Source organism: Gopherus flavomarginatus, chromosome 4 (genome assembly GCF_025201925.1).
Source record: "Gopherus flavomarginatus isolate rGopFla2 chromosome 4, rGopFla2.mat.asm, whole genome shotgun sequence".
NCBI lineage: Eukaryota > Metazoa > Chordata > Testudines > Testudinidae > Gopherus > Gopherus flavomarginatus.
In genome coordinates, this window is record NC_066620.1 from 30,026,324 (window position 1) to 30,053,832 (window position 27,509).

Sequence of the window (27,509 nt, forward strand, 5' to 3'; positions counted from 1 at the left end):
ACCTACCCAGTTTCTGATTTAAAGCAATCATTGACTTTTCCTACTATTCTAATGATTAGAGTGTTTTTTACACATGATTAGTACTACAAATTGAAGGAGAAAAGCTGTTCAAGCTCACACAATACTAATCATCACATCCTCTGCAGCCTGAATCTGGTAGTTTATTTAAACAGTAAATTTCATTGAGTAAATTTAATCTACATGCAGAGGTAAGCATGAATAATCGGCATAATATGGGGCACCGTCTGTAACTCTATAATTAAGATTAATTTAGACCAGGGGTTCTCAAACTGGGGGTCGTGATGTCTCAGGGGGTCATGAGGTTATTACATGGGGAGTCACAAGCTGTCAGCCTCCATCATTTATAATAGTGTTAATCACAAAAGAAAGGTTTAAATAGGGACTGGGAATGGCTGAGCCATTACAAACATTGAATCTATCTCCCCTTGTAAGCATTCTCACACTTCTTATCGAACTGTCTGTACTGGGCTATCTTGATTATCACTTCAAAAGTTCTTTTTTTTTCTTTCCTTACTTAATTGGCCTCTTAGAATTGGTAGAGCAACTCCCACCTTTTCATGCTCTCTGTATGTGTATATATATCTCCTCAACACATGTTCCATTCCATGCATCCGAAGAAGTGGGCTGTAGCCCATGAAAGCTTACGCACAAATAAATTTGTCAGTCTCTAAGGTGCCACAAGTACTCCTGTTCTTTTTACAAAAAAAAGTGTTTTTAATTGGGGAGGGGGTCGCACTCATAGGTTTGCTATGTGAAAGGGGTCATCAATACAAAAGTTTGAGAAACACTGATTTAGACATCCTTCAAATCCTAATTTTAAACTTATTCCCTCAACCTTTTGATTAGAGCAACCAATTTATTTGCATATTATTATACTTAAGTTATTATACATGCGTTATATAGAAAAATTCAATAAAACTCTTAAATGCTGTTTTAAATTTATTCTGACATTAAATTTTTGGCGCATATCTTAGCATAGAAAGCAATCAAGAACTCCAAATCCCAGAGACAAAATACCATCAAACTCCCAAGCACAGGACAATTTTCTCAGAAGGGTTAATTGCCAGAAAACGCCATTAATAAAAAGTCCTTGTTTTTCCACACTGACATTAGAAAAGATTTGTGAATGGTGCTGGGGACGTTGGGAGATTGCTATCAAGCAATGACCCCAATGTGCTCTGCCCCCTTTTCCCCTCAATGTCCTTGCCCTGATCTCTATTTTAATGTGGGGAAAAGGTAACTAAGAATTAAAGTTGATCATTTCAAATGTTACCTTTAAAAAATATACTAGGGATTAAGCTAGGACATCAAGGTGGAGAAAAGGGGACTATAGCTAGTACTGTACTCCACCCCTCGTACTTTGCACTCTCTTTCTCCATACATTTTAGAATGGAAACATTTTCCATTAGTGCATTTTCCTTGACACTCTTCACAGTGAGGATATTCCCCATCTCCTTAGTCACTGAAGTCAGACCAGTTCTTTGGCTCAGATTGTGTTCAGGATTACTCCTCAGGAAGAACTGTACAGAACAACAACTTCCAAAAGTTTCAATAAATAAACCTATACACATATTATTCAACTCAAATCATTTGCTGCAGAGCCTCCACAACAAATTTAAGGATTGAGAAATTTAGAAAGGTTCTTAGAGGAACACGTCCCTTTAAAATTATTTAACAAGCCAGCAAAAGCCAGAAAGAATCTGGACATAACTCAATCCTCTCAGAGAGGGTCAGGCTGGCTGACGTGCACAAGTCTAGAAAGAAAATTAATGGTGAGACAGAATTTTTTCTTCTCTGTCCTTGCCATATCAGGCAGTCTTTGTTGTTGATTTACAAAGCTGATATCACCTCTATGGAGACAGGGAGGAGTCAATACAGTAACTCCTTGCTTATGGTTGAGGTGGAGGTCAGAGAATGGAAGAGAGTGGGATATTTCCCAAGGAATGCCCTGCTGCTAAATGATGAACTAACACAGGGGTTCTCAAACTGGGGGTTGGGACCCTCAGGGGGTTGCGAGGTTATTACATGGGGGGTTGCGAGCTGTCAGCCTCCACCCCAAACCTGCTTTGTATCCAGCATTTATAATGGTATTAAATATATTTAAAAGGATTTTTAATGTATAAGGGGTGGGTGTCGCACTCAGAGGCTTGCTGTGTGAAAGGGGTCACCAGTACAAAAGTCTGAGAACCCCTGAACTAACACATTGTTGCTAACGTAGCCTCACACTCTACAAGGCAGCATGAATGGAGGGAAGAGACAGAATAGATGCATGGCAGTGTCTGCAAATATTCCCTGCGGAAACTGAACATGATGATGACCCCAAGCTATCCCACTGGAGTGCACCACTCCCTCCACTTTCCAAAGTGCCGGGGGTGTGTGTGTGTGCATGTGTGTGTGAGACTGACAGAGAGTGTGTGTGTGTGTGTGTGTTCATGAGAGAGAGAGAGAGAGAGAGAGAGAGAGAGAGAGAGAGAGAGAGAGAGAGAGAGAGTGTAAGAGAGACACATGCATTGCCCTTTCAAGTACACTGCCTTTTTAAGTATATTAGCAAGTTGAGACAGCAGCTGCTGCCAGCAACCTCCCTTCTTCCAGAGCCCTATCATGTGTCTCCCCCACACCCCCACTGCCACTCGGTGGAGATGAGGTACAGGAGTGGGGGGCAAGAGCGAGGGAGGAGACACCCTGACATCAGCACCCCTCTTCCCCCTCCAACCCCTGCACAGCAAGCAGGAGGCTCCTGGGAGCAGCTCCAAGGCCGAGGGCAGGAGTAGTACACAGCAGTGGGGATAGGGATACCTGAATTTCCCGGCACTTGATAGCCTGCTGGGCAGCTACCGCACAGGAAACTTAGGGGAGCGGATGTGTGGCTGCGAGCCCACCTTGGTTCCAAGCCCTCACCAGCTAGCTCCAATGGGCCGCTCTTCCTGCAAGCAGTGGACTAAGCAGGTTGCTGCCAATCAATGTTATAAGGGAGCACTGTGCAACTTTAAACAAGCATGTTCTCTAATAAATCATCGATGTAACAATGAAACAACAACGTTAAGTGAGGAATTACTGTATCTCCAGAGGAGGTGATCAATTCCATGGTGTTTTGAGAAGCCATAGGTGGAACATGACAAACTGACCTTTTATTTCTCACTGCAAGATGTGTGTGATGTCTCCACTCACAATGACCATCACTTCTTTAAAAAAGTGAGCAGTAATACACTTGGCAAAAGCTGTACTTAAGACTTTGAATGACTTTGCTATACACACATCCTTTTGATGTTCCTATTCACATAAACTTATGATATTATACTTCAGTATGATGTTTGGTCTTAGCCAGAAGGACAACAGTACCACTTTCTCTCATAGCAGGAAGATTATGGTGACAGTGAGAAAAAAGGCCAGGTCAGTTTGAAGAATTACCATACTTTGATAACTATACAACTGAGGTTTCACAGAGAGCATGCCAAGCTCCAAAATCCCTCTGGTTACAGATGTAGTAAGCAGGTAAGTTACTTTCAGTGAGAAGAGGCACAGACCGGAGTGGATTGATTTAAATCAAAATGATATAAATCACTGATTTTTATCATGATTAAATCAGCAAGCAGGAAGCGTTGATTTAAATAATCAATTTTAATCTTGTTTCACATTTGTACTTTTTAATTATTTTCTTTAAAAAAGCTGATTCTCATAGGTTGGTAACCATGAAACCATGTTGATTTGCAACTAAATATAGTATTTACATTAAATTTGGTTCTTTTTGCTATTTGTTTGAGAATGGTGGACGATACGCTTCTTATTTACTGGAGGATTCATTTTTATTTGTGATTTGTGTGATGTTCTACTTTGATGGAAACTAATTTGACTGAATTCAATAAAAATGCATAAAAACACTATTTGCATATTTTTATTTTATTAAAAAAAATTACCTAAAATGTGCTAGATTCATAAGAAAAAAAAATGTTTGATAAACATTTCGCATTCAAAATTGATTTATTTTGATTTACTGAAAATTGATTTATTAAAAAAAGGAAGCATTATCTGCAGTTAGTGAATTAAAGTGATTGTTTCTGATTTCACCCTCTCACATTTCATTTTTGTTCAGAGATTGGAAGAGGAAAACAAGCTTTCCTGCTTTTTCAACTTCCAATCAATTTCTTTACTTTTAATGAACTAGTCACTGAACTGACCTGACTGAATAAAAGAAATTTCAAGTATTCTCTCTACACCTGCAGAAGAGACAACTGTTGTTAAAAATCCGATTTAGCACTTCTACAAACAGGTGCTTTACCCAGTTACTTCCACCTGTTCAGTGGTTTAACTTTTTAAAAACCTTTGGCAAACAAATAAATACTGCTTAACATTAATTTTATTTACATTATATAATTGTAATAGATTTCTAGATTGTAAGTATAAAAGATCTTAAGTTTAGGCCTTAACATTAGTCATAATTTCAAATTTAATTTTAAATAATTAAAAAACAATTTAAATAAACTCCAATTTTTTTTAATAATTCATTTTTATCCCACAAGTCAAGATCTCAACAAAAACCTGTGTATTACTGAGGGACTGAATGAGAAAGGTGGTCTGGGGGAACCTTACTGTGGCGGTGATCAGAGATGTTCCTTGATTTCTTACAACTGCAGATTTGTCTTTACTAAGTATTAGCCTTGAGTAGAAACACTAGAATGTGCTTTACTTTGGCTGATTTTGTCCTGATGCACCCCTTTTAACACCAATATGTTAACCTCATTCAAGCGAGTCCCAGACATCAACAAGTCTCCACTGAGATGCTAGGAGGATGTTTATCACCTACTCATTAAAAATGAATGACAAGTTCTTTCTCAGTATCCTAGCCGACCATTTTAACAGCATGTGATCTTGATGTAGAATATGCCCATTACTTTATGTTCTTTCATGCTGGTATCTTGAGACAAAGATCCAGTTATGTCTGAATCAGGTCTAAGTACCAAGATTAAGGTCAAGCAGAAGGTAACCAGGATCATTCTGGCCTTTTCCTTTGAAATCTTCTTTACTAATCTCACCTTCAATGGCTTAGAGGGAGAAATGGGCATATAGGAGTCCACTTCTGAGATAAGATGACCCGATCTGCCACTTCTAGGTGCGTCTTCCTCTTGTAGTAAGAGAAGGTTACTTACCGTAACTGGAGTTTCTTCAATTGTGTAGTCCCTATCCGGATTCCAATTGGGGTGTGCATGTGTGTCATACACCAGGTGTGTTCATAGTAGTATCTGTGCGTTCACCACATGGTGCATCCGAGGCTTTAAGAAGCTGCGCAGATCGCTGCTGCTCCAGTTCCCTCTTACAAAGGAGCACACCGTGGAGGTAATTGAGGACGGGTGTTGAAATCCAGATAGGGACAACACATCCCGAAGAACCTTCAATTAGAGTAAGTAACATTCTCTTTTTCAAGAGATGGGCCTCACGTGGATGCCAATCGTGTGAGAGTAGCAAGCAGTGTTCAGAGTGGAGGTAGGTGCAAGGGTTCGACAGCAGTCGAGCCCTGCTGTAAAACAGCTTGTCCGATGACAGTGCCTGCCTTTCAGCAGGGGCGATGGCATAATGTGTGACAAAGGTATGGACAGAGGATCAAGTGGCCACATGACAAATGTCCTGCCATGGAACGTCAGCAAGGAAGGCTGACGTGGTGGCATGAGACCGCGGGGAACAAGCCGTGACCCTTGTTGGCGGAGGAACATGAGGAAGTAAAGCAGTCAGTAATACAGTGGCAGATCCAGCGAGAAATATGTTGTGAGGAGAGCACACAGCCTCGACAGCAGTCAGCAATGACGACGAAGAGGCGAGAGAAGGTGCGAAAGGGGCAGGTGTGCTGAAGGTAAAATGCAAGTGCCCTACATATGCCCAGGGAATGGAGTTCGCAGTGCCTTGTGGAGGTTTGTAGCTTGGGGTAAAAGGTGGATGGAACAGGGATGCCACCTTGAGGAGAAATTTGGGGTTGAAGCAGAAGGAGACCTTACCTTTGTGAAAGACAGTAATGGGAGGCTCTGCCATCATGGCCACCAGTTCGCTGACGCAACATACAGAGGTAATGGCCACTAAGAAGATGACATTCATGGAAAAGTAAGCAACGGAGCTTGTGGCAAGAGGTTCAAAGAGCAGCAGAGAGCAAGGGCAGAGAGGACCAAGTTAAGGTACCAGAAAGGGGATGGGCTTGTGGACTCTGGGAAAGACATTTAGAAGGCCACAGAGGAAACAGGCAGCAGTTGGGTGAGTGAAAACAGAGAAGCCATCCACTGGAAAGAGGAAGACACTGAGTGCCGCCAGGTGGACATGAATTGAGGAGTGTGTGAGGCCATATTGTCTCACAATAGATGTCATCCAGGAAGGAGCCGTGGTCACGTGACCAAAGGGTGAAGTGGCGTCATTTGGCTTCACAGGAAACTCCAGTGGATGGGTGCCGGCTGTGTGCCAGGATGTCATGGACAGGAGTGGAGCATACTGTATCTACCATCAGCCCTATCCAAATACTAGGCCATGAGGTGAAGAGGGCCAAGGCTGGGGTGTCAGATACGGCCATGATCCTGCGTCAGGGGATTAGGAAGGTTGGAAAGCCAGATTGGAGGCAGACTCAGAGAAGAAGGTCCATAAAGCAGTACTGGCGAGGCCAAGTAGGGGTCACATGGAGGACAGTCACCTGATCCTGGTGTATTTTACATAGGACTTGCAGAAGCAGGGGAATGGGTGGGAAGGCATAGGGGAGTTCGGTGGTCCAAGGGAGAAGGGCATCCTTGCATGCTTGGGCCTAGGGCTCCCCATGAGCAGAAAAGAGGTAGTTTGTGATTGTTCGCAGTGGCGAAGAGATCCCAGCAAGGTGTGCCTCGCTGACAAAAGATGGAACGGAACATGGGGTTGTGGAGTTCCCACTCGTGGTTGGCATGGAAGGAGTATCTGCAAGAGAGTTGCTTGCACTGGGAAGGTGCACGGTGTGGAGAGTTCTCATGTTTGAGGCACCAATGCCAAAGGAGGATGGCGTCCGCACACACTACTAGTTGACATATACAATGATCACCATGGTGTCGGAGGGCAGCTGGACATGGCAGGAGTGCTTGGCAGGCCAGGCAAACAGCGTTGAGTTCAAGGACACTGATGTGCATTCTCGCTTCCCCGGGCATCTAGAGGCCATAGGCCGTGTGGTCTCCCACATGTGCTCACCAGCCCACCATGGAGGCATCAGTGGTGTGTGGCACTGGAGGCATCAAAGGGATACCCACTAGGACAGAGAATGGGTTGCGCCACCAAGTGAGGGAGGTGAGGATGGAAAGGGCAAGAAGGACCGGTTTGGTGAGAGGGTCCGTCTGCTTACTGCAAGTTAAGCAGAGACATTGTTGCAGGCAGTGCATATGAAGGTGGGTGAAGGGTGTAACTGAGGTGCAGGCTGCCATATGGCCAAGGAGCGAGAGACACTGTCAGACGGGCATGCATGGTCGACAGTGAAGCCTCACAATGAGAGCAATGAGGGCAGAAAAATGGTCTGATGGTAGGAAGGCACGAGCCATGACAGAGTCAAGGTGCGCCCCTATAATGATGAGGTTGCAAGTAGGGGTAAGTACTGATTTTTCTTTGTTGATGCAAATGCCAAGTTCGCCAAGCAAGGCACACAGGGTTGGCGAATCGCCCATAAGCTGGTGGACAGGTCTGCTGTCTGGACTGTAAGAATGGGCTGGAGAAAAGGCAGGATCCGCATCAGGGCACTAGTCCAAGTCTAAGGATGGGCCTAGCAGACGCGGAGCTGTCAGAAGCAATGGGACAATCTGAGGATGGGAGCTGTACCTATCGGTTTCTGGGAACTGGGCAGGCGGAAGCCCGCCCATTGCTAACAGATCCCTCCCCCAGCCTAAGGGGAGGATCTACAGGACCTCAGAACTCCACTGATTTCGAGGGACAACTAATAACAGAACAGGGACAGGAGTGCGGTCAGAGGGTCATAAGAAGGGAGCCTGACGGGGACATCGAGCAGAGAATCCCAGACAGCGCCCACTGCTCCTCGAAGGCGTCAAGGGAGAAGGGAGCCAGTGGACACCGCCCAGAGGAACTCCGCCCGGATACATAAACGGACTAAGGATCGGAAACAAGCCCCCCAGTCACAGGAGTCTCCATTGGCCAACCTCCTCTCCCTGGTTGCGTAGATGGCCATATTTGCCAAGGCGAGGAGGAGATTGACCAGGAGGTCCCGCGACTTTGTGGGGCCATGGATAGGGTGTGCATAAAGAAGGAGGTGAGGGGAAAAGTGCAGCCAGAAACGTAACAGGATATTGGTGAGGAGCCAGTATAGGGGCTGCAACCTGGCGCACTGTAAGTAAACATGTGCCAGGGTCTCCTGCACGCCGCAGAAGGGGCAATTGTCTGGGACAGGGGTAAACTGCGCCAAGTACATGCCCGTGCTCATGGCCCCATGAAGGAGCTGCCAACTGATATCCCCGGTGGTCCTCGGGACCAGGGTAGAGTATAGGCTGGCCAACCAGGGCTCCTCACCCTCCAGAGGTAGCAGGAAGTCCTGCCACTCTGTGTCGGGGCAGGACACAAGGGTGAGGAAGAGAAGAGTATGCAGCACGAGCGTGTAGAGATGTGTACTTGGCGCGGTTTGGAAGCGGACTGGCTGCAGATCATGCAGCCGGCTTGCGGAGAAGGGGCAAGGGGGCCGGTCGGGTCCACGGGGCAGAGACCTGATGAAAAGGTCCGGAGGGCCCGGAGTGGTGGGTGGGCAGGGCGTGCCCTCTCGCAGGACCCGGTCGAGATAGGCCCGAGCAGCGGGCGGCAAAGCGGCCTCCACCTACTGTAGTACGCGCCGGGGAGTACAAGGTCTGGAGAGCCCCGTACGCTGAGCGAGCATCAGGGAATCCAGCCAGCCTCCCCAGTCGTAGTCCAGGAGGTCTCCAACCCTGGTAGCTTCTGCCAGGACCAACCTCTGGTGCACCATGGGAGACTCCGCCACCTGCACACGGAGCTGGGGGTTGTGTAGCAAGGGCTACGTGAGGAGATCTGCCCCCTCGGTGGCCGACACGGACCTGGTCACAGACACAACTTCCATGTCCGGAGGAGACTGGTAGCCCGGAGAGGTCTCGCGGAAGACCCCTCGGATCAAGACAAAGGAGCTGCCGGTCGTATCGGAGCACTTGGAAGTGGCGCAGGAAGGCGTGCGCTAGTACTCTCCACGCCGGACTGCCTGCACCATAAAGAAGCCTCTGCAGGGCCTGGAGGTGGAAGACGTGGACCTGAGTGCGTAGGCACTTCAAGCCCTGCCCTCCCTCCTCCAGGGGCAGGTGGAGGATCCCTGCAGGGACCCAGTGCAGTCCTGGCCAGAGGAACTCCAGAACCACTTTCCAGAGGTCGGCCAGGAAAATCGGGGCCAGGACCAGGGTGTTGAGCCGGTACCAGGGCATGGACAGGACCAATTGATTGAGCACCAGTGCCCTCCCTCGAAGGGAAAGGCACCGGAGGAGTCCCAACCATTTCCGGAGCCGCTCCGTCACCCTGCCCTGCAAACCCTGCCAGTTCTCCGGAAGAGATGGATGCGTGGCAGAAAGGTAAACGCCGAGATAGAGCGGCGGACCTGCGCTCCACCAGATGGCCTGAAGCGCGGGTGGGAGGGAGCTTGCCTGTCACCCGTCCCCAACCACCAGGCCAGAGCTCTTGACCCAGTTGACCCGAGCGGAGGAGGCCACCGAGTACACTGCCTGGCAAGCCTCCATCCGCGCCAAGTCGCCCGGGTCCTGGACCACGAGGAGCACATCGTCGGTGTACGCCGACAGGACCAGCTGTAGCCCCGGCTCCCAAAGCACCAACCTCATCAACCTCCTGCGGAGGAGACAGAGGAAGGGCTCGATCGCCAGAGCGTACAGCTGGCCCAAGAAGGGGCACCCCTGTCGTACTCCCCGCCCGAAGCTGACTGGCTCGGTCAGGGTCCAGTTGAGCCTGATCAGACACTCTGTGGAAGCGTACAGCACCTGGAGAAAACCCACAAACTGGGATCCGAAGCCTAACGCTCGCAGAGCGCCCAGGAGATACCCGTGGTCCACCCTGTCGAACGCCTTCTCCTGATCCAGGGACAGGAGGGCGAATGACAGACCATCCCTGCATCCAAGCTCCAAGAGATCCCAGACCAGATACAGGTTATCAAAGATGCTATGGCCCGGGACAGTGTAGGTCTGGTCTAGGTGGATCACGTCCTCCAGCACGGCCCCCAGCCGCAGCAAGATGGCCTTGGCTACGATTTTGTAGTCCGTGCTGAGGAGCAAGATGGGACGCCAATTACGTAAGTCGCGGAGGTCCCCCTTCTTCGGCAATAAGGTGAGCACGGCTCGCTTGCACGAGAGAGGGAGGACCCCGCTCTGCAGGGACTCGGCCCAGACGGCGACCAGGTCAAGGCCGAGGACGTCCCAGAACACGCGGTAGAACTCCCTGGTCAGCCCGTCCATGCCTGGAGATTTGTTGGTGGGCATGCAACAGAGGGCTTCCGAGAATTCGGCCAGAGAGACAGCTCTAGCCGGTCCCAGTCGCTCGCGCTGACCGTTGGGAGCCCATCATAGAGCACTCTGCAAGTGGCAGGATCGGTCAGATCTGGGGAGTAAAGGTCCTGGCCCGCTCGCACATCTCCGCTGGATCCGTGAGGAGGGTGCCGTCCTCTGCCAGAATGCAGGTGACGTGCTTCTTGGCCCCCCTCTTTTTCTCCAGGGCGCAGAAGAAGCGGGAGCCGCGATCCATCTCCCGAAGGAGGCGAATGCGGGGTCGAACAAAGGCGCCCCGGGCCCAATGGTCTTCGAGGACCCGGAGCTCCTCCCGCTTCTCCCGGCACGCTCTGCAAAGGGATGGATCCTTGGGGCTGGCAGCCAGATGCCTCTCCAGTTCCAGCTGCTCTATCGCTACAACCCTCCGTCGCCTGGCGCCCAGGGTGTAGTCTCGGCAGAAGAGCCGGATGCGCATCTTTCCCACATGCCACCACCGCCGCGCCGAGGGAAAGGTAAGCCGCTGCCCTAATCAGGCCAGCCAGAACTCCCGGAAGGATGCCACGAAGTCCGTATCCTCCAGCAAGCTGTTAAAATGCCAATAGGCTGGCCGCGACCTCTCTGCACAGAGAGAGGCCATCACAGTGACGAAGTGGTGATCCGAAAAAGGGGCCGGCCGGATGCTGGAGGACTGGGCCCGTGAAAGATGGAAGCGTGACAAATAGATGCGGTCCAACTGGGAGTGGCACGACCGATGGGCTCCCACCCGGACATAAGTAAACGTGGAGACATTGTCCAGGTGGTGGTCGCGCCAGATGTCCACCAGGGAGTGACGGCTGACAATCTGCTGGAGGACGTCCGAGGCGGCTGGGCTCTGCTCGGTTCCCCAGCTGTCCCACTCCTCGAGTGTGGTGTTAAAGTCCCCACTCAGGACCAGGTATTTGTGAGGATCCGAGGAGCCGAGGAAGGCGGACGCCTGCTGATAGAACCGCAGCCGCTCCGGGCCCGATGTCGGGGCATAGACGTTCACGAGCCTGACCACGAGCCCCTCCATGCGGACCAGGAGGTGCAGCAGGCGGCCCGGCACAGCCTCGGCGACCCCCAGCACCTCAGGCCGTAGGTTGGGGGAGAACAGGGTAGCCACTCCAGCCGTACAGGCTGTGAGATGGCTAAAGTAGACCCTGTCCCCCTACTCCAGCTGCCAGCTGGCTTCGGCAGCTGGATCCATGTGGATCTCCTGCAGGAAAACCACAGAGTACCCCCCCCCGAAGGAAGGAGAGCACCTGGCTCCTGCGGAAACTCACCCTACAGCCCCGGGTGTTCAGTGTGGCAAAGGTGGGGCCCCCACCCGGGAAGGAACCCGGTCGCCCCACACCAACGAGGGATACCCCTGGTAGCTCGGGTCCCAGCCACGAGGCACCGGTCGTCACCTCAACAGGCTCGGTGGCCATCAGCAGGGTGCCACCCGCAGCCGGGTAGGTCGAGGAATACAGGGGACCCTCGGAGGCAGGAGCGGATGCAGCAGTCGGGGCGATGGAACATGGGGAAGGGGAAGCTGAGGTGAGGCTGGCCAGGTCGAGGCCCACTGGCAGAGGGTCGTCCTCCCCCTGGGTGACCGAGGTCAGACCCAGAGCCTCGATCTCCGCAAAGATGGAGGGGAGCTCACCTCCCCTTACCCTAGGGTCCTTCCCACTAGTGCCCAAGGCGACGCTCACCTCGGGTGTTGCAGGGGGCGCAGGTGGCAAGGGAACAGGAGGGGCCTCATCCGGGGCCTCTGCAGGGAGGGACTGCAGAGGAGGAATGGTGGTACCCTCCGGTGCTGCCACGTCTTCCCTAGCCGGCACCGGCAGATGGACTGACCCCATGGGCAATGTGGAAGGCTTGGTGTCTGCGGCCCCCTTTCTGGTCTTATGGGGGGCTTCCGCATCAGGTGGCACGAGTGGAGCTCAAGCCTTCTGCTTGCCCCGCTTACCCTGTACTCGGGTTCAGCCCTCCATGGCATCGCCTGAGGGCTGGTTGACAGTGGTTGGGTCGGGGGGCAGGGATGACAGCTCAGGGACTCAGGGAGGTACTGGTGGAACAACAGGAGGGAGGGAAGATTCCCCTTCGGGAGAGCCCTCTCCCACGCCCAGCAGTACCCCTGCCGCACCCTCCTCCATGGGCTCCGCCGGAGTGCAGGCAGTAGAGGCAGAGCTCTCCCACTCATCTGAGCGCACTGGAGGAGGTACCCCTGAGGCCCGAGCGGGAGCAGTGATGGGCTGGGAGGGAGGAGGGGCGGCTCTGGGCACCGGGCAGCCAGGGGCGCCGGTGATGACGGGGCTGGCACCCTGCCGGGGATTGGGGGTCCCAAGCGGTCCTCCGTGCCAGGCCAAGGGGCAGTCCCTCCGAACGTGCCCCGTCGCCTGGAAGAGGTAACACCAGGCCTCCCTCGTGGAGTAGTGCACCCGGTAATGGGCCCTCTGATAGGGAACCAGGAAAGACCCCTCGAGCCCCTCTCTGCCACGTGCTGCTGGTGGCAGTTGAAGCTGCACCTGCCAGCGGAACAAGAAGACGTGACGGAGGGCGGGGTCTTTGCAGCCCAATGGGAGAGGGCTCACAATGGAAGTGGGCTTCCCCAGGGTAGACAGGACAGGTAACAGGGTGGCATTGGGAAGGAAGGGAGGGACAGAGGTCAGGACCACACGGACACCCAGGTCCTCCAGCGGCTCCAGGGGGACGAACGCCCCCCATCGCCAGGCCCTTCTCCACCGCCTCCTGGGCAGCGGCCTCCGAGGCAAGGAAGAAGACAACCTTGCCATACATTTTGAAGGCCGCCACGATGGCCGTGGGCCCCACCACCTTCGCCAACGCCCACACGTAGGTCTCCACATGGGGTGAGGCGGGCACCAGGAGGCAACGGACGCTGTGCTTCCCGGTTAAGGTGGGGAAGGGGCCCCAGCCACTGTAGATGGTAGCAGAGGCGGCGGTCGGGGGATATGACGTAGCGGCAGGCGGGGGGGCCGCTGCCACCTGGGCATACGCCCTGGGGGCCAGGGGAGGGGCACCCGCAGGGCTGGTGAAGGGAACAGTGGGGAGGGGCGCCACGGCCGGTGGCGAGGCCATGGCAGTGGTGGCAGTCTCCGCCATGGAGGGCCTAGTCTTTTTAGTGGGGCCCTTTCCTTTCTTTTTGCCGTGGTCCTTTCTGTCGGCCGGGAGGGCTCCCCCACAATCGGAGGGGGTAAGGGATGTGGCAGCAGAAGAGGGCACCCTGTCACCCGCCGCTGCCGGCGCCTCAGCGGGAGCGGTAGCAGGTGGTCCGACAGCGGCGGCTGAGGTGGAGACTAGAGGGGTTGTCGGGGGAGCAGGCGGAGCAGGGGGGATGGACCTTGCCCCAGGGGTCCCACCCGCCGCACCTCCCGCCATGGTGAGTAGGGAGGGAGGGGAGACACCAGAGAAAGGAATGGGGGAGGGGATGCAGGTCAACCACTTCTCCCTGCTAGGCTGCAGGCAGGGAAGGAGGGTGCCAAAATGGGGGAGGGGGCAGATAGGGGGACTATCAAGGACTGGGGGGGGGTGTCAGTCACCGACACAGGATCAAACCCGGCTCCTCTAGCTGCACTAGGGGAGGAGAGCGGTACAACATCAATGGGGGGGTGCAGTGCAATATGGGCAAACTCAAACAGGGGAGAAGCACAAGCGCACTATAGGGGCATGGGCGCACGAGGGGAGGGGCTAATCAAGGTGAGGGGGTCACAGAGGAGGGGAGCAACCAGGCTGGGAGTTGGGCAGAGGGATCAAGGGGCTAGCTTCAGAGCTGGGGCATGACAAACAAAGCTGTAAAGGGAGACGGGCGGGGCAGGCAAACAAACTGAAGCTGGGGGTGGGGGAAGGCTACGAGGGGCAAACGGGGCAGGCAACAAGGGGAAAGCTAGGGGACCTGTTGCAGAGGGGAAGGGATCAGTCCGGGGGAGGGCGGGGGTGTGTGCACCCACGAGCGCTTGTGCGAAGTCAGTGTTTGGCTGGCTGCTGCTGCAGGCCCAAACGGTGTCAATAGGGCATGGCAGGTCAGGCAAGCAGCTGAGTCCCAGAGGTAGGAACCGAGGAAGACAGTAAGTGGCCTGTGGGGGTGGTGGAAGGGGCAGCGGTGGTGGTGAGGGTTGGGGGGGGGGGACACAGATGGACCAGGGGGCAGGCTCCAAGCCACACCCCCTGTGTCCCCACAAACACTGTCTAAATCCCCACCACTAGAGCACAGTTAAAGAGTTACTCAGTCTTTGATGGCCCCCTCCACAGTGGTCTCCAGAGTCCTGTGCGCTCCCCCAGCAGCCGGTGGTCTTCTCAGTCCTCTTCCTCCTCCAGGTTCCAGCAGCTCCCCAGGACAAACACAGCTCGAGCAGCAGCTCCTCCTCCAGCAACCCTGGTGGCCAGGCAGGAAGGACCCCTCACAGGTGGTAGCGGTGGTGGGGTCCTGGCTTCTCCCTCTGGAGGTGGGGGAGTGGGGGCGGCAGCAGCAGTCCAGGGAAAGAGCACTCCAGCCAGCAGCAGCAGCTCAGGAAGGGAGAAGGAGCTCCAGCCAGCAAGGCAGCCAGGGAAGGGGGATAGTGCTCCAGCCAGCAGGGCAGCCCAAGGACATAGAGCGCTCCCGGTAGCGGGCCGGTCCCCTGCTTCTGCCCTGAATGCTGAAAACAGCCCTGAGGGAAGGTTGTGGCTGGGAGCTGCTAAACTGGGCCGATTGAGAAGTGGTGCAGCTGGGCCACACCCCAATCAGGCCCAGCTGGCCCCTATAAGAGGCAGTGATCCAGAGGCCCAGGCAGTATCCCTCTGCCTGTAGAGGGAGATGGGCCTGGCTGCAGGGAGCTAGAGACAGGGTACCTGAGTGGAGCAGGGCTGGGGAAAGGCAGAGGAGCTGGGGAGCTCCAGCCTGGAAAGCCCCAGGCTGCGGCCTAGCACAAGGCCAAGAGGTATGGGGGGTTACAGAGTGCAGTTCAGGGGTATGCAAAGGCAGCAGGTTCAAAGCCAACCTTGCCAGTGAGGCGTAGGCTGATACTGCAGTCTGCCCCAGGGTATGGGAGCTAGATGATGACTGGCAGTAGCCATACACTGAGGCGAGGTGGGGATAGTGGGTTGGGGTTCCCCTGGGAGAGGGAGACCTTAAGACACAGGGGCTACTGCCAGGGGGCAGCAGCCCAGATAAAAGGGCACTGGGTCAAGGAAGGGACACGGGGGCCAGAGGACAGGCGGATCACTGGCCTACAGAGGGCACTCCAGAGCTGGAATGAGCTAATTTTTAACAGACCAGCAGGAGGCGCTGCAGGAGTGAGTCCGCACGTCTACAAGAGCCAATGGAAGACAGTCCATCAATAGGAGAGGTTCCTCAAGCGGGAACGGAGGACCAACGGTAACTGGCAGGGAGCCAGCTAATGGCAACATCAGTTCAGCCGTGGGAGTCAAGGGGGACAGGCATCCTAACATGCACAGAACCAAGCAGGAGAGACCAGACAGTCTTAGCATAATGGATGGTGGCAGAGGCAAAGACTGCGGAGCGGTCACTGGAGCCAAGGTCAACGCTGCTGGAGCACAGTACCTGGACTTATGCTCTGAAACGTCTTCACATTGTCGGTGTGCAACTTCTCACCCAAACTGGCATGGCTCAGAGAGGAAACGTGCTTGGGGGTGGCCCCCATTGGCGAGCCACCCTTGTCCCCGTGTGTGCTTCGTATGCACACAATGCTGCTTGGGTGGATTCGGTGGTGTCACCGGTGCCAGGTGGGATGGACCAGGAGTGGGGCTGGACACCGGTGCAGATCCTGTGGCGCATGAGGGTGCATTGTTGCATCCATCAGGAATTTATGGAGGCAAAGTTCATGAGCCTCTTGGGTTTGGGGCAAGAAGTAGTGGTAGATTGTTGCTGCATGCAGTCACAGAGAACTAGTGAGGGCAAGAAGCACAGTACTTAAACCTGGCTTGCCTGGGCATAGTGCCCTAGCCAGGGAAGATTCCCACCAAGGGGAAAGTCTTTGATTCCCATTCCTAATCTAGCTAACGGATTACTAACAAACTAATAGATGGGGGGAAAAACAAGGATGGACAACTATACTACAAAGAACTACATACAGCAATAACAGGAGAAATACAGTACTCAATGCAAGCTAAGAGCACAGAGGAACGGGGGTTTGGACTCTGGCCATATGGCAGTAAGAGGGAACTGGAGAGGGGTTGACCTGCATGGCTTTTTAAAACCTTGGATATGCCACGTGGTCAACGCACGATGCATGTGCAGGTCAACAGACACTACTGTAAACAATTCTGACTCTGGTGCGTGTCTACCTATGAACTTTTGGTTTTCCAACTAGACCTGGACTCAAGTAGGTTCCTCGGTGGGCATTCTACTTAAAATGCAATGATCTGGAGGTTGATTGGGTCTCCAAAAAAGGATATACTCCTCCATGATGCCTCCTCTTTGGGCCACATCCCATGAGTCACATGAGTCCAGATGTGCTCCATTTACATAAAATCTGGTATCTGCACTGATGGCCAGTCTCTCTGAACCCAAGATCAGGTAGCTGCTGCTAAATCCTTAAGAGCAACTTCTCAAGAGATGGAAGTCCCGGCTCAAGACCAAGATCTTTATATATCAATTTGCTGCAATTACAGGCTGGATATGCAGCAGAAATTGTGCCGAGTATCTGTGCAGGAGACTACAAGCTCGGGAGCAGAGTCAATAATTCAATAACTGGGAAAGATGTTCAAATGCTTGACAAATCATAAATACTATATTCTGAAATACTTTATTCTGGAATGGCAACCAGAACCCATAGATGCTGGCATTTTGTGAGGACTACAAAACTGGCTCTTCCACTCATTCACTTAAAGCTGAAGGCAGATTACACTGGCTACTACATCCTGCGTAGCACTGACTGTGAAATGGTCCTGATGAACTCATCAGGACAAGAGTAGACATCTCTTTCTTTGAAAGGGGAAGGATGTTTAGAGTCTTTATGAATACCCATGTGGAAGTTATGGGTCAAAAGGCTTACCTACACAGGAAACTTCTTCTGGTTATTACAATATAATTAAACAGATATAAACCCCTCTGTGGACATACTTATTCCACCATACAAATGGCTTTTGGGGATTTTATTTAAATGCCTTCCCAATAAATAAGCTAAATCAAATAAAGAGGCCTTCTCATATTGCAGTAAGAGTGTTCACAAAGGAGATTATACCAGTATAAACATAGTCGTATAAATCACACCTTAGCTTAATTTGAATCTTGCACCAGTATAACCTTCCTATGTAGAGAAGCCCAAAGGAGGGGAGTACTGAAAGTTTCCTGTTGTATCAGAAACTAAGGTATCTTCAATAACTCTTCCTGATCCAAGTGTCAAGAGAAACCTCTTGGCCATCTATTAAAGATATGCAGTCCTGAGAGGATAATGCCATAATGATAGATTTCAGTATTTCCATTCAGAATCTGTTTGACTATGATATTTCCTCAATGCCCTTTATTAAGGACTAGTAAGCAGGTGCAATCTTAGGCAGGGTTTTGAAGTCTTTGTAGTATTTTGGGTGCATATAAAATTTCATTTGTCTGTTGGGGAATTCTTACTCCTCCTTAATCATGTCCCCACAAAGCAGTTGAGGAGTAATTACAGATCTTCAAATTAGCAAGAATGTTATTTTTTCCTCCCATTGCTTGCTTGTTTTTCTATAAACACAGGAGCCTGTAGAGTTCTCCTTTTGTGCTTAATTCTAGAAAACCTAGCTGAAAGTCTGAGATCTTGTTCCAAACAGCAGATTCAGAAATTTCCCTTAACTTTAGAGGATCTTTGAGGGGAGAATATTTCCACAGATTTTTAAGGCTTCAACAGAAGTTTTGAGGCCAACAGGACAGCCTATTTTAGGGGATGAGTAAAAAACTTGCTGCCCCTTTAAGAGCTCACTGTGAGCAACATCATCTTTTGCTGTGCCCTGGATCAAACTCCTGAGTGAAGGGGGAACCCCTGTGAGAGAAAGGGAACATTACCAGGGTGACTATAAGGACAGAGGCTGGAGATGTGTGTTCCCAACATGTGTCTCAAAAAAAGAGTAGCCTCCTGTGGGACTCATGGAGGTGAGGAGAAGAAAGAGGACCATCCCTAATGGAAGGGGATTTGAACTGTGCAACTCCCTGCTTTCTACTACTTACTCTTAGCTGAGTGTGAACCAACCACAGAGAACAAGTGAACCAGAGCAACTGAAGACAGATGAGTGACCAATATCTATGGGGCTGCCAGACGCACTGAAGTACCTTAGCGATCAAAAAGTATAAAAGCTTCCATGGTATAGGGTTACCACTGCAGACCTCTCCACCACCTCAGCATGAACCTCACCTATGTGGTGGCTGGGAGTAGGGCTTTCTTCCCTCTTTGATACTATGGAGTCAGGGAGCTCCACTGAAGCTTTCTTGGCTGGGTGTGCAAACTGTGGAAATGGGACTCCCATGCTTGAGGGGAGGCAGGCAGCCTTTTCAGGGGACATGCAAACAAATGAAACCTAATCCTTGAATCCATACTACTACTTCTTGACCTGGTCTCAGATAAGAGAGCTTCCCTGCAGCCTGCTCAATCATAGTAACATGGACCTTTGCCTATACACTGGCCAAGACCTGAGTTTCCTTACAGCTTCATTCAAACACCTCACTGTGGATAATGCCAATGTGCTGGCTAGGAGCATCACCTCTGCCTCCAGGAACCTACCAACTAAGAGCAGGGGAAGCTGCTTACCCAAGCTATCTGTCTGACATTTTGGATGTGGGGAGGGAAGTTACTGACCTCCTCAGAAAACCAACTGAAAGTTTTAAGAAAAACCTAGAAGCCGATGAAGAAACAGATATTTAGTTAACACTCTTTTTGAAATCCCGTGAAAAGCTGCTAAAAAGGAAGACCTGAAATCTGCCATCTGTCCAGATCTGGAGGCAGAGACATTTGGGAAATTCTTCCTGAGAGCCAGTCCTAAACCCATTTTCAGAGCCAAAAGATACAGTCTGTCTTCAGTTGCTATGGAGACTGGAAAGGCCTCACTATGGAGACTGACAATAAGCAAGGTTACCAACTGTCACACATCTTGTGACACTCATGTGTTAGGGAGCCCAGTCTGCACTCCCACAGCTCAACCTAAATGTCACATATTTGGCTGAGCTGCAGGCAGGATCTACAATTCCACCAGAGGCCACTACAGGCAGCTGTGGAAACTGGATTCAGGCAAACAGGCCACATGTCTGTCTGCCTTTTAGTTGCTGCTCCTGCAGGATTCAAGTGGAAAAGGCACAGCAGCAATACAGGCAGAGAGGTGGCAGCAGCAGGTAGGTGACTGGAGAAAACAGAAGATAAGGGGGGCTCAATACTAGCCCTCAGCTCATCTGCCCCTGAACCAGACCCCAGACTCCCAGCATCCCAGACAGATCTCATACCCCCAGAGAGACCCTGGTTCCCTGCCAAAGCCTAAACCATCAGCCAGAACTCCAAAGAGAATTCAGAGCCTGCCCCCCAAAGAGACCCCACTGTCATCACCAGATAACATCCACCCACCTACCTGAGCACTCCCAAACATACCAGCACCCTACCTACCCTAAGAGCATCCCACGGCCAGGTCCCATCCATCCATCCACCCACTCAAACAGTACTCATGAACCTACCCCCAACAATCCAACAACCCCAGACACCAAAATACCACCCAGTTTCCCACCTCCCTCCAGACACTCTCCAGGACCCACCGATCCAAGCGTCCCACACACCCTAGCAACCACCTATTTAGTTTAGCAATCCCAATCACACACAAGCACTCTTCACTGCTACCACTGAACCCTTAGATACCCTCCAACCCAGCTGCCAAGTTTTTGTGCAATTCCGTGTCCTACCCTCACTGCTGCTCAGGGAAGGGTGTATGGACCATACAAAAAAGTTTAGTCATATGCTATTTTTTGAACATAGGTAAATCAGCTCATTAAATAATTTATATAAAATGTTACATGGAGCCACACAAACATGGCAACTATGAGAGAGAATGGTCACAGTCTGTCTGTCTGTCTGTCTATGGGGGGAGGGGAGATTGAGCAACATGCATACTATTCTCTACTCTTATATCTCTCTACCAGTTTACTAACTCCTCACTATCTTCTTTTGTCCTCACCCTGCCCACTGCTGACACACCCTTACTTTCATTTACAAAGGAAAGAATGTATGTATTTTATATACAATAAAAAAAATAAAATTGACAGCTTTTCAAGTAATTGGTATAACCATAAGGGACAGTAGACTAGTGGATGCGGGGAGAGGGAAAAAAATGTGGGAGACTGGAGAAGGAGAAAACCACTCTGCTATCCCCACACCTTCATTCTCCTTCTTCTCTTTATTTAACACAGTAAATGGTAAAATTTGTAATATTTAAAAAGTAAACATTTTCTTAAATGTTTCTTAATATGACTAATTGACTGGATCACAGCAGACATGAAGACTTAACCAATGGTAAAGTCTTTACTGTGTTTTAAAGCTCTCTCTCTCCCCCCCTGTGTATTATGTGTACAGAGTTGATTCATATTTATTGTTAGTTTAACAATTGATTGAGAACAGGAACTAGTATGACCAAAAATGAGGGATGAGGGATTGAAAGGATTTACAGCCCTCATACATATAGCTCAAAAGTGTAATGGTCTCTCAATCCTGATGTGCAGCACTATGTCTTGTATGGAAGCCTTTTTGTAGGGGAAAGCTGGAGACTACACAACTGAGGAAAGCAAAAGATCAGTATATACCCAAGTGGAAATTATTAAAATTAATTGGGAGGAGAGGGTTAGATGTAGATATGACAAACATATTTTCTAAACCCATCACTATACTATAAAAAAGTCAACAAATATAGGAGGCTGAAAACACAGAGTTTTGGAAGAGAAAGAAAGGCAAGTTACTGTGTGAATTATTTTTTGAGTCTGCATATTCATCTGAGTACATATACATTCAACTAATGGAACAGTAGTAACCAATACTATGTGATACAGTACTCTGTAGCATATTTTAGCATCTACAGCAGCTCCAGAGCCTTTTGAGCAGGAAAAGTTGGCTGAGGAAGTACAAGATTAAAGGCAGTCATCTAATGTTCCAAAAGCAGTTAAAATGGGGTAGGAGGGTACATCACGGGAGAGCTACCAACATTTACAGCTAAAGTGGAAGATGAAAAAGGTGACAATGCAAGCAAGGAGAGAAGTGGAAGTCAGATGACTTAAGCAGCGGATTTAAGGTGACAAGGAGGAGCAGGTGACAGAAGAGAGCAACGGATCATGGTAGAAGTGGTGTGTATTTTCCTACAGATTGTTCCAGGTTAAGTAAGTAAATATTTAGAATATAGTGAAAGGAAATCTTTCTATTTTTATTTGGAAATTAAATGCCATTTGAGTATTTCAAACAAGCACTATACAAGACTGTCATTTTGTAAACTGAATTATTTTATGTGGGTGTTTCATAAACATTGAATTTTTATTTTAGTAAAGCAATTAGGACATTCATTTGGAATATTAACATGAACATTACACTTTTCATCAAGGTTTTCATATGTTAATAATATACTTTCTTTCACAGAGTGGAAATAGTGTTGTCCAGATAAAGACAACTAAATGAGAGGGTTTCAGAGATTAGAAAACTAACTCAAATTGTCAAAATAAGGTTGACACACAATTAGATATTGTACAGAGATAGATGTTAAAATTTTGAAATGGTAAACTCGTTTTACACATGAGTAACAAGTCTGGGATAGATCTTAAAATTAAGAACCAGTTCCTAGGCTATGTGTTTTTTTCAGATACTGTATGTGGTTGCCATTAATTTGGAAGACACTATAATCAGTGCTATATTTTCGCTGTCTTTCTATCCGGAAAATCCATGTAGTGACAGTGACGATCTTCTGAGATATATTCTCAAGGTCCCCTATGGTCTTCACCCCCATGCCTTTACCCACACCACCACCATCTGCACCAGTGGTCCTGAGATCTCATTCCATCTCTTGGTTCCCTATGATAATTGGTCCTCAGTGACACCACACTGTCTCCCACAATGGCACCCCAGAAACACCTTACTCCCCATCACTAATATCTTCCATTATTTTTACTCTGTTGGAACAACACACACAAAGACACACACCCCTATTACAAAATTAGAATATGGAACAAAAAATTGAACAAGGAAGAGAATGAGAGCATCTTGGCTGGCAGACCGAGTGGGTTCAGGGACAGGCCTTTTTAGTCATAGTTTGAAAAGTCTGATCTGTAGTTGACGTGTACTTGTCTACTAAGAATACTGTTATGAAACAGTCTAGGGGCCCATAAACCATGGTTTGCAATTCTTACAGCGAGCATCTGTGAAGCAATTCCATGCTGGAGCTATCTGCATAATCTCAATTCTTTTTCCAAAGATGCAAGCACTGTGACAGCAATGGTAAAAAAAATGGGACACAGAATCAAGCTTGGGGATTAAAGGGATAGACATGGTGTAGAGTACAACACAGGAAATCAGTAGAAAAAATATAAACAGAAGTAAAGCTTACGGCATGGAACAAGGAGCTGTCTAAGAGCAGTACAGAGGTCAGAAAGGTTGGTGCAATGAATATCACAAAAGCTGTGTGGAAGAGCAAACAAGGTTGAAGAATAACTAGGAGTTGGTGAGAGTCAGTGACATACAGAGACAGACACAAAAACCAAGTCAAAAGAGAGTAGAGGAATTGGTACAAAGTTAGATATCAAATAAAGTTAACAAAAGAAACTGCATAAGTAGAACCACACTGGTAGTTGTGGAAGTTATTCTAGACAACCTCAAGGGCAGAAGATGGAGGTGGAAAAATTTATTATTAATAATAATAATTATTACTATTATTATAAAGCTACTCATCAATGTCAGAACTGGGGGTCGGCAGACAAAACTCACTCAGAGACACAAACCAAATAGAATGGCCTTCCAGCAAAAAAAGGGGGAGCTATAAGTTACAGAATGGGTGAAGGAGCTGCCTAGTGCAAACTCCATGACCTTCAGATTTGGAGAGTGAGGATAAACGAACCATAGGGGAGAAAGGCAACAGATGCTGAGTCAGTGAAAAAGAACCAAGTTTTGATAAGAACTGGAAGGAATCAGAGATAAAATGGTCAGATCTTGCTGACAAAACAGGAGAATGGGAATTCAATGAGAGACAGCAAGTAGGTAAGAAGATGGTGGTAAGAGTAATAGGAAAGGGAAGATGCTGAGAAAGAATGAAGAGAAACACAGATGACAGACTACATGCATGGAAGTGTGGAAATGGATGAGGTAAGAGAGATACACAAGCATTGTTGTGGTTCCTCTGTTTTGAGGCACTGCCCACAAAGGAGAAACGGCAGCCTTCAAATTCTTAATGCAAAATGAGCACCACAAAGAGCTGAGACATGATGGGTGGATACAATAGTATGAAAAGCAGGGCATATGGTCACACTGAAGTGCAGGGAAGATCCACTAAAAGAGAATGATGGTACAGAATCCAGTATTTGGAGAAGCCGTGAAAGATGGGGAGAGAGGCCATGGTAGGTGTGTGGAAGGATATGGCTCCAGCTGCGAGAAAGAAAATCCACTTGGCAGTTGATTCTTCTCCTGTCTTTGTCAAAATCCTGTTTCTTTCAAAAATCCTTGACCCTGTTCTGCACCAGCAGAGCCACCATTTAACATCAATTGAGTGAGGAGTATGGAGAGACATCTTTGTCACGGTGATGCGGTGTATAAACTCAACCCTAGGACAGATGGGGTTAAGGAGGAGTTCTGGGCACAGGTGATTCGGTTCTGCTGTACCTGCAGAGCCTGCTCCAGCTGGAGGAGGAGCTTAAAAGGGAGCTAGGCATCTCAGGGGTTCGGGAAACAGGGCATGACAATAAAGGAGCAGAGACTTATATTGGGGGCTCCTGAATAAGAGTACAGTCGAGGTCCTGGCCGCAAGGAACAGGCCTACAATGGCAGCTACCCCAGCCTTCAGAGAAGAGGCTAGAGAAAAGACCCAGGAGAGAGATAGCTGGAAACTTCTTTCTTTGGCTGAGGGAAGCCTGACTGGAGATGGAGGCCGATCAAGGACTGTGACCTGCCTGAAACCCTAGGTAGACAGAGAGTACAATGGCATTAGGCAGTGAGAGTGAAATGCAGGAACTTAGGCCAGTTTGAAGCTGGGGCTACACTGTAAAGAAGGTGGCTACCAGCTGAGCCCAGGTGTGCTGTAAATTCCATTGTTTTTGTTATTTTCTGTTGGATTTTAAGTGAAGAATTTTAAGGTCTTCTGGGAAAGCAAGTATTAAGATGTGGCACAGGAAGGCAGCCCCAAAGCACTCCAGGGTGTTTGCTATCACTGCCTCTTGGTTGGAGCCAGGTGGAGATGGAGGTCCAGGCTACCCTAACAACTGCCCTTTTTGGGGAGGGGGCATAAACTTGGAGGAAAGGAGAGGTTAGAGACATTGTAAGTCTCAAGTTAAGGGTATACCAATCCATAGAGGTCTGGAGGTGAGATGAAGATCCTTTCTGTTGTGGAGTTATTGAATTTTTTAGTTCGGAAGGGGGAAAGATAGCTATATGGCCAGAAGGCCAAGTTGCTATCTAGAGGAAGATAAACCACCACAGCGCTGGAGTGATGCCCGGCGAGGGATGCCGGTAATTGAGAAGAACTGGGACCCAATGACCTAACCACTAGGTAGCACCACCAGTAAAGCCCAGCCCTCGCCACAGGCACCAGTTCTCAGGCAGCAAGGTTTTAATCAGTGAGTCTTTATACCTTTAAAAGTCAGATCTGAACACCTACAAGCTTCCAAAATTTAAGTTCAAACAATTAGAAACTTGTTTTTTCCTCTCACTTCATTTTCTTCTATTTATCTATCAGGGGCGATGGGGGGTGGAACACAACTCTTTTGCAACACTGTACACTGCAGTCCAGTGGTTCTCAAAGTATGAGTTGGGACCCCAAAGTGGGTTGTGACCCTGTTTTATTGGGGTCACTAGGGCTGCTGTTAGACTTGGTGGGGCCTGGGGCCAAAGCCCAAGCCCCACCGCCCATGGCCGAAGCCCGAGGGCTTCAACCCTGGGTGGCAGGGCTCAGGTTACAGGCCCCCTGCCTAGGGCTGAAGTCCTTGGGCTTCGGCTTCAGACCCCCCCGCCTGCAGCAGTGGGGCTCAGGCTTTGGCCCCTTACTCCTAGGATAGTGTAGTAATTTTTGTTGTCCAAAGGGGGTCACAGTGCAATGAAATTTGAGAACCTCTGCTGTAGTCAAAACGTTTTTTCTCCAATCTTCCCCTTCCCCAAAAAATATTACCTGATAAATCCTGGCATTTTCCAGATACTCTAGCACGTTTAGCTCGATGACCAAAGTTCTCGGTAGCTGAAGTGGAGGCACCCTTTAACCACATAAATAAGAATTAGTTAAGACATTATAGCACTTGCAAAAGTGTTCATGTTAGCCACCTATTCCTGAAAACAAAATATACTTTATAAAAAAAAAATTACCTCCATACTGCTCTTTGTAGGGCAAGCTGTTCTTTTAGGTAGAAGAGTTTTTCTACGAAGTTGGTATGGACTATTTTGTGCACCAGGACCCGATTCTTCTGCAACCATATCTGCAGGTACATCATCATCTATCGAAAGGTCAAAAGGAAATTCATTAATTTGAATTATATAGCTTCAAAAAAACTCAGTAAAAAAGCGTGCAGGAAGCTTGGGTATTCTCCTGGTACAAAAGAAGCATTAACGACTTGCTTTTCTAAGCACGTGCAGCCAGAAAGATGCCACAATAATCCACTTGCTAGAAGTGCATGCACAAGTTCATCTTCATGTATGCTCTATATATTTTTATTTTCAATTGTTTTCTACACATTAACCCATTTCTTTCTTTGTATTTACACAATATTTATGCTGCAAATTCTATGTTGTGTCCTTTATACTAGGGATTACTTTAACAACAAATAAATTATTAACTGTGCTAATGAAGAGTCAACTTTTAAATGTCAGTGCTTTTTACTTCTGCTTACCACTACCTTTACAGTGAATGATACAAAAGTTTTAAGTTAACCATAAGCTATCGAGAAGGCATGTACTTTGTCATCATATTTACCACAAAATTTACGGCTAGGTTCCCTAAGCATTTCAGGGATGGTGCATCTCAATGTGCTAGCTCTTTACTACAGAGGGGGAAAACTAGCATAGCATTACGCATTACCTAAAGAGGAAAAAAAGTTGCTTTGTTTTTTGTTTATTTGGCGAAAGACACAAAGAAGATGATGGTAATAAGTGTGTGCTCCCTACAACCCCTTAATAAAACCAAGAACAATGGTATGATAAATTTCATTTGTAGGGCTTTTGTTTTATTGCTATGCTTTATTTCAAGCTATTACCTCATGAAAATGTTCTGACAGGAATACACAATGCAATGAGAAAGGAATAATCTGTTTTAATACTTCAGCAATTAAATCATTTATTCACAACATTGTACCACACACATTAAACAAAACTACAAGAACAAATACATGTGGAAGTCAAAGTATAAACTTGATGCTTCTTTCTTAATTAATAAAGAAACCTGTATCTCTTACATAGGCCTTTTCAGAAAACACATTTTTTGCTTAACTGAGGAAAGATTTTTGGACTCACCTTTGTATATCCGTTCTCTCTCATTCTAAACCATTTTAAACTTGAAATATGGAATAAAAGTGAGTGATGGAGGTTGTGCAGGAAGAGATCTACTGAGGAAACCCCAATTTTTTTGTTCAATATGCTAAATAGTCTGTGGTCAATGCACTTAATCTAAGAATAAAAATAATACAAAACAAAAGCCATCCTTCACAGTTCAAGATTTTAATATTATTTCAAAAACATTAAAAAATTATAAAATATATGAATAATATAGAGAGGGTAATACATACTTTTGTAAGCAAAGCTACTTCAAACAGCAGCAGCTAATGTGAAAGAAAATTCTAAAAAAAACCCATATACTTCTGACGTTCTCGCTTCATTATTATTTCTC

General features: G+C 48.7%; 1 protein-coding gene across 9 annotated transcripts in view; it reads right to left on the reverse strand.

Annotated features, from left to right (window-relative positions):
- FBXO11 (F-box protein 11) overlaps positions 1 to 27,509 on the reverse strand; it is a 192,200-nt gene that overhangs the window by 85,874 nt on the left and 78,817 nt on the right. For 5 of the 9 annotated variants that reach the window (XM_050951804.1, XM_050951807.1, XM_050951803.1 and 2 more), the window contains 3 exons: positions 25,997 to 26,124; positions 25,806 to 25,887; positions 2,818 to 2,959 (listed from right to left, as the gene is read on the reverse strand). In XM_050951804.1, the coding sequence (XP_050807761.1) occupies positions 2,818 to 2,959; positions 25,806 to 25,887; positions 25,997 to 26,124 (352 nt within the window). The remainder of the gene's footprint in view (positions 1 to 2,817; positions 2,960 to 25,805; positions 25,888 to 25,996; positions 26,125 to 27,509) is intronic. The other 4 variants (XM_050951809.1, XM_050951808.1, XM_050951811.1 and 1 more) reach the window with 1 other exon arrangement.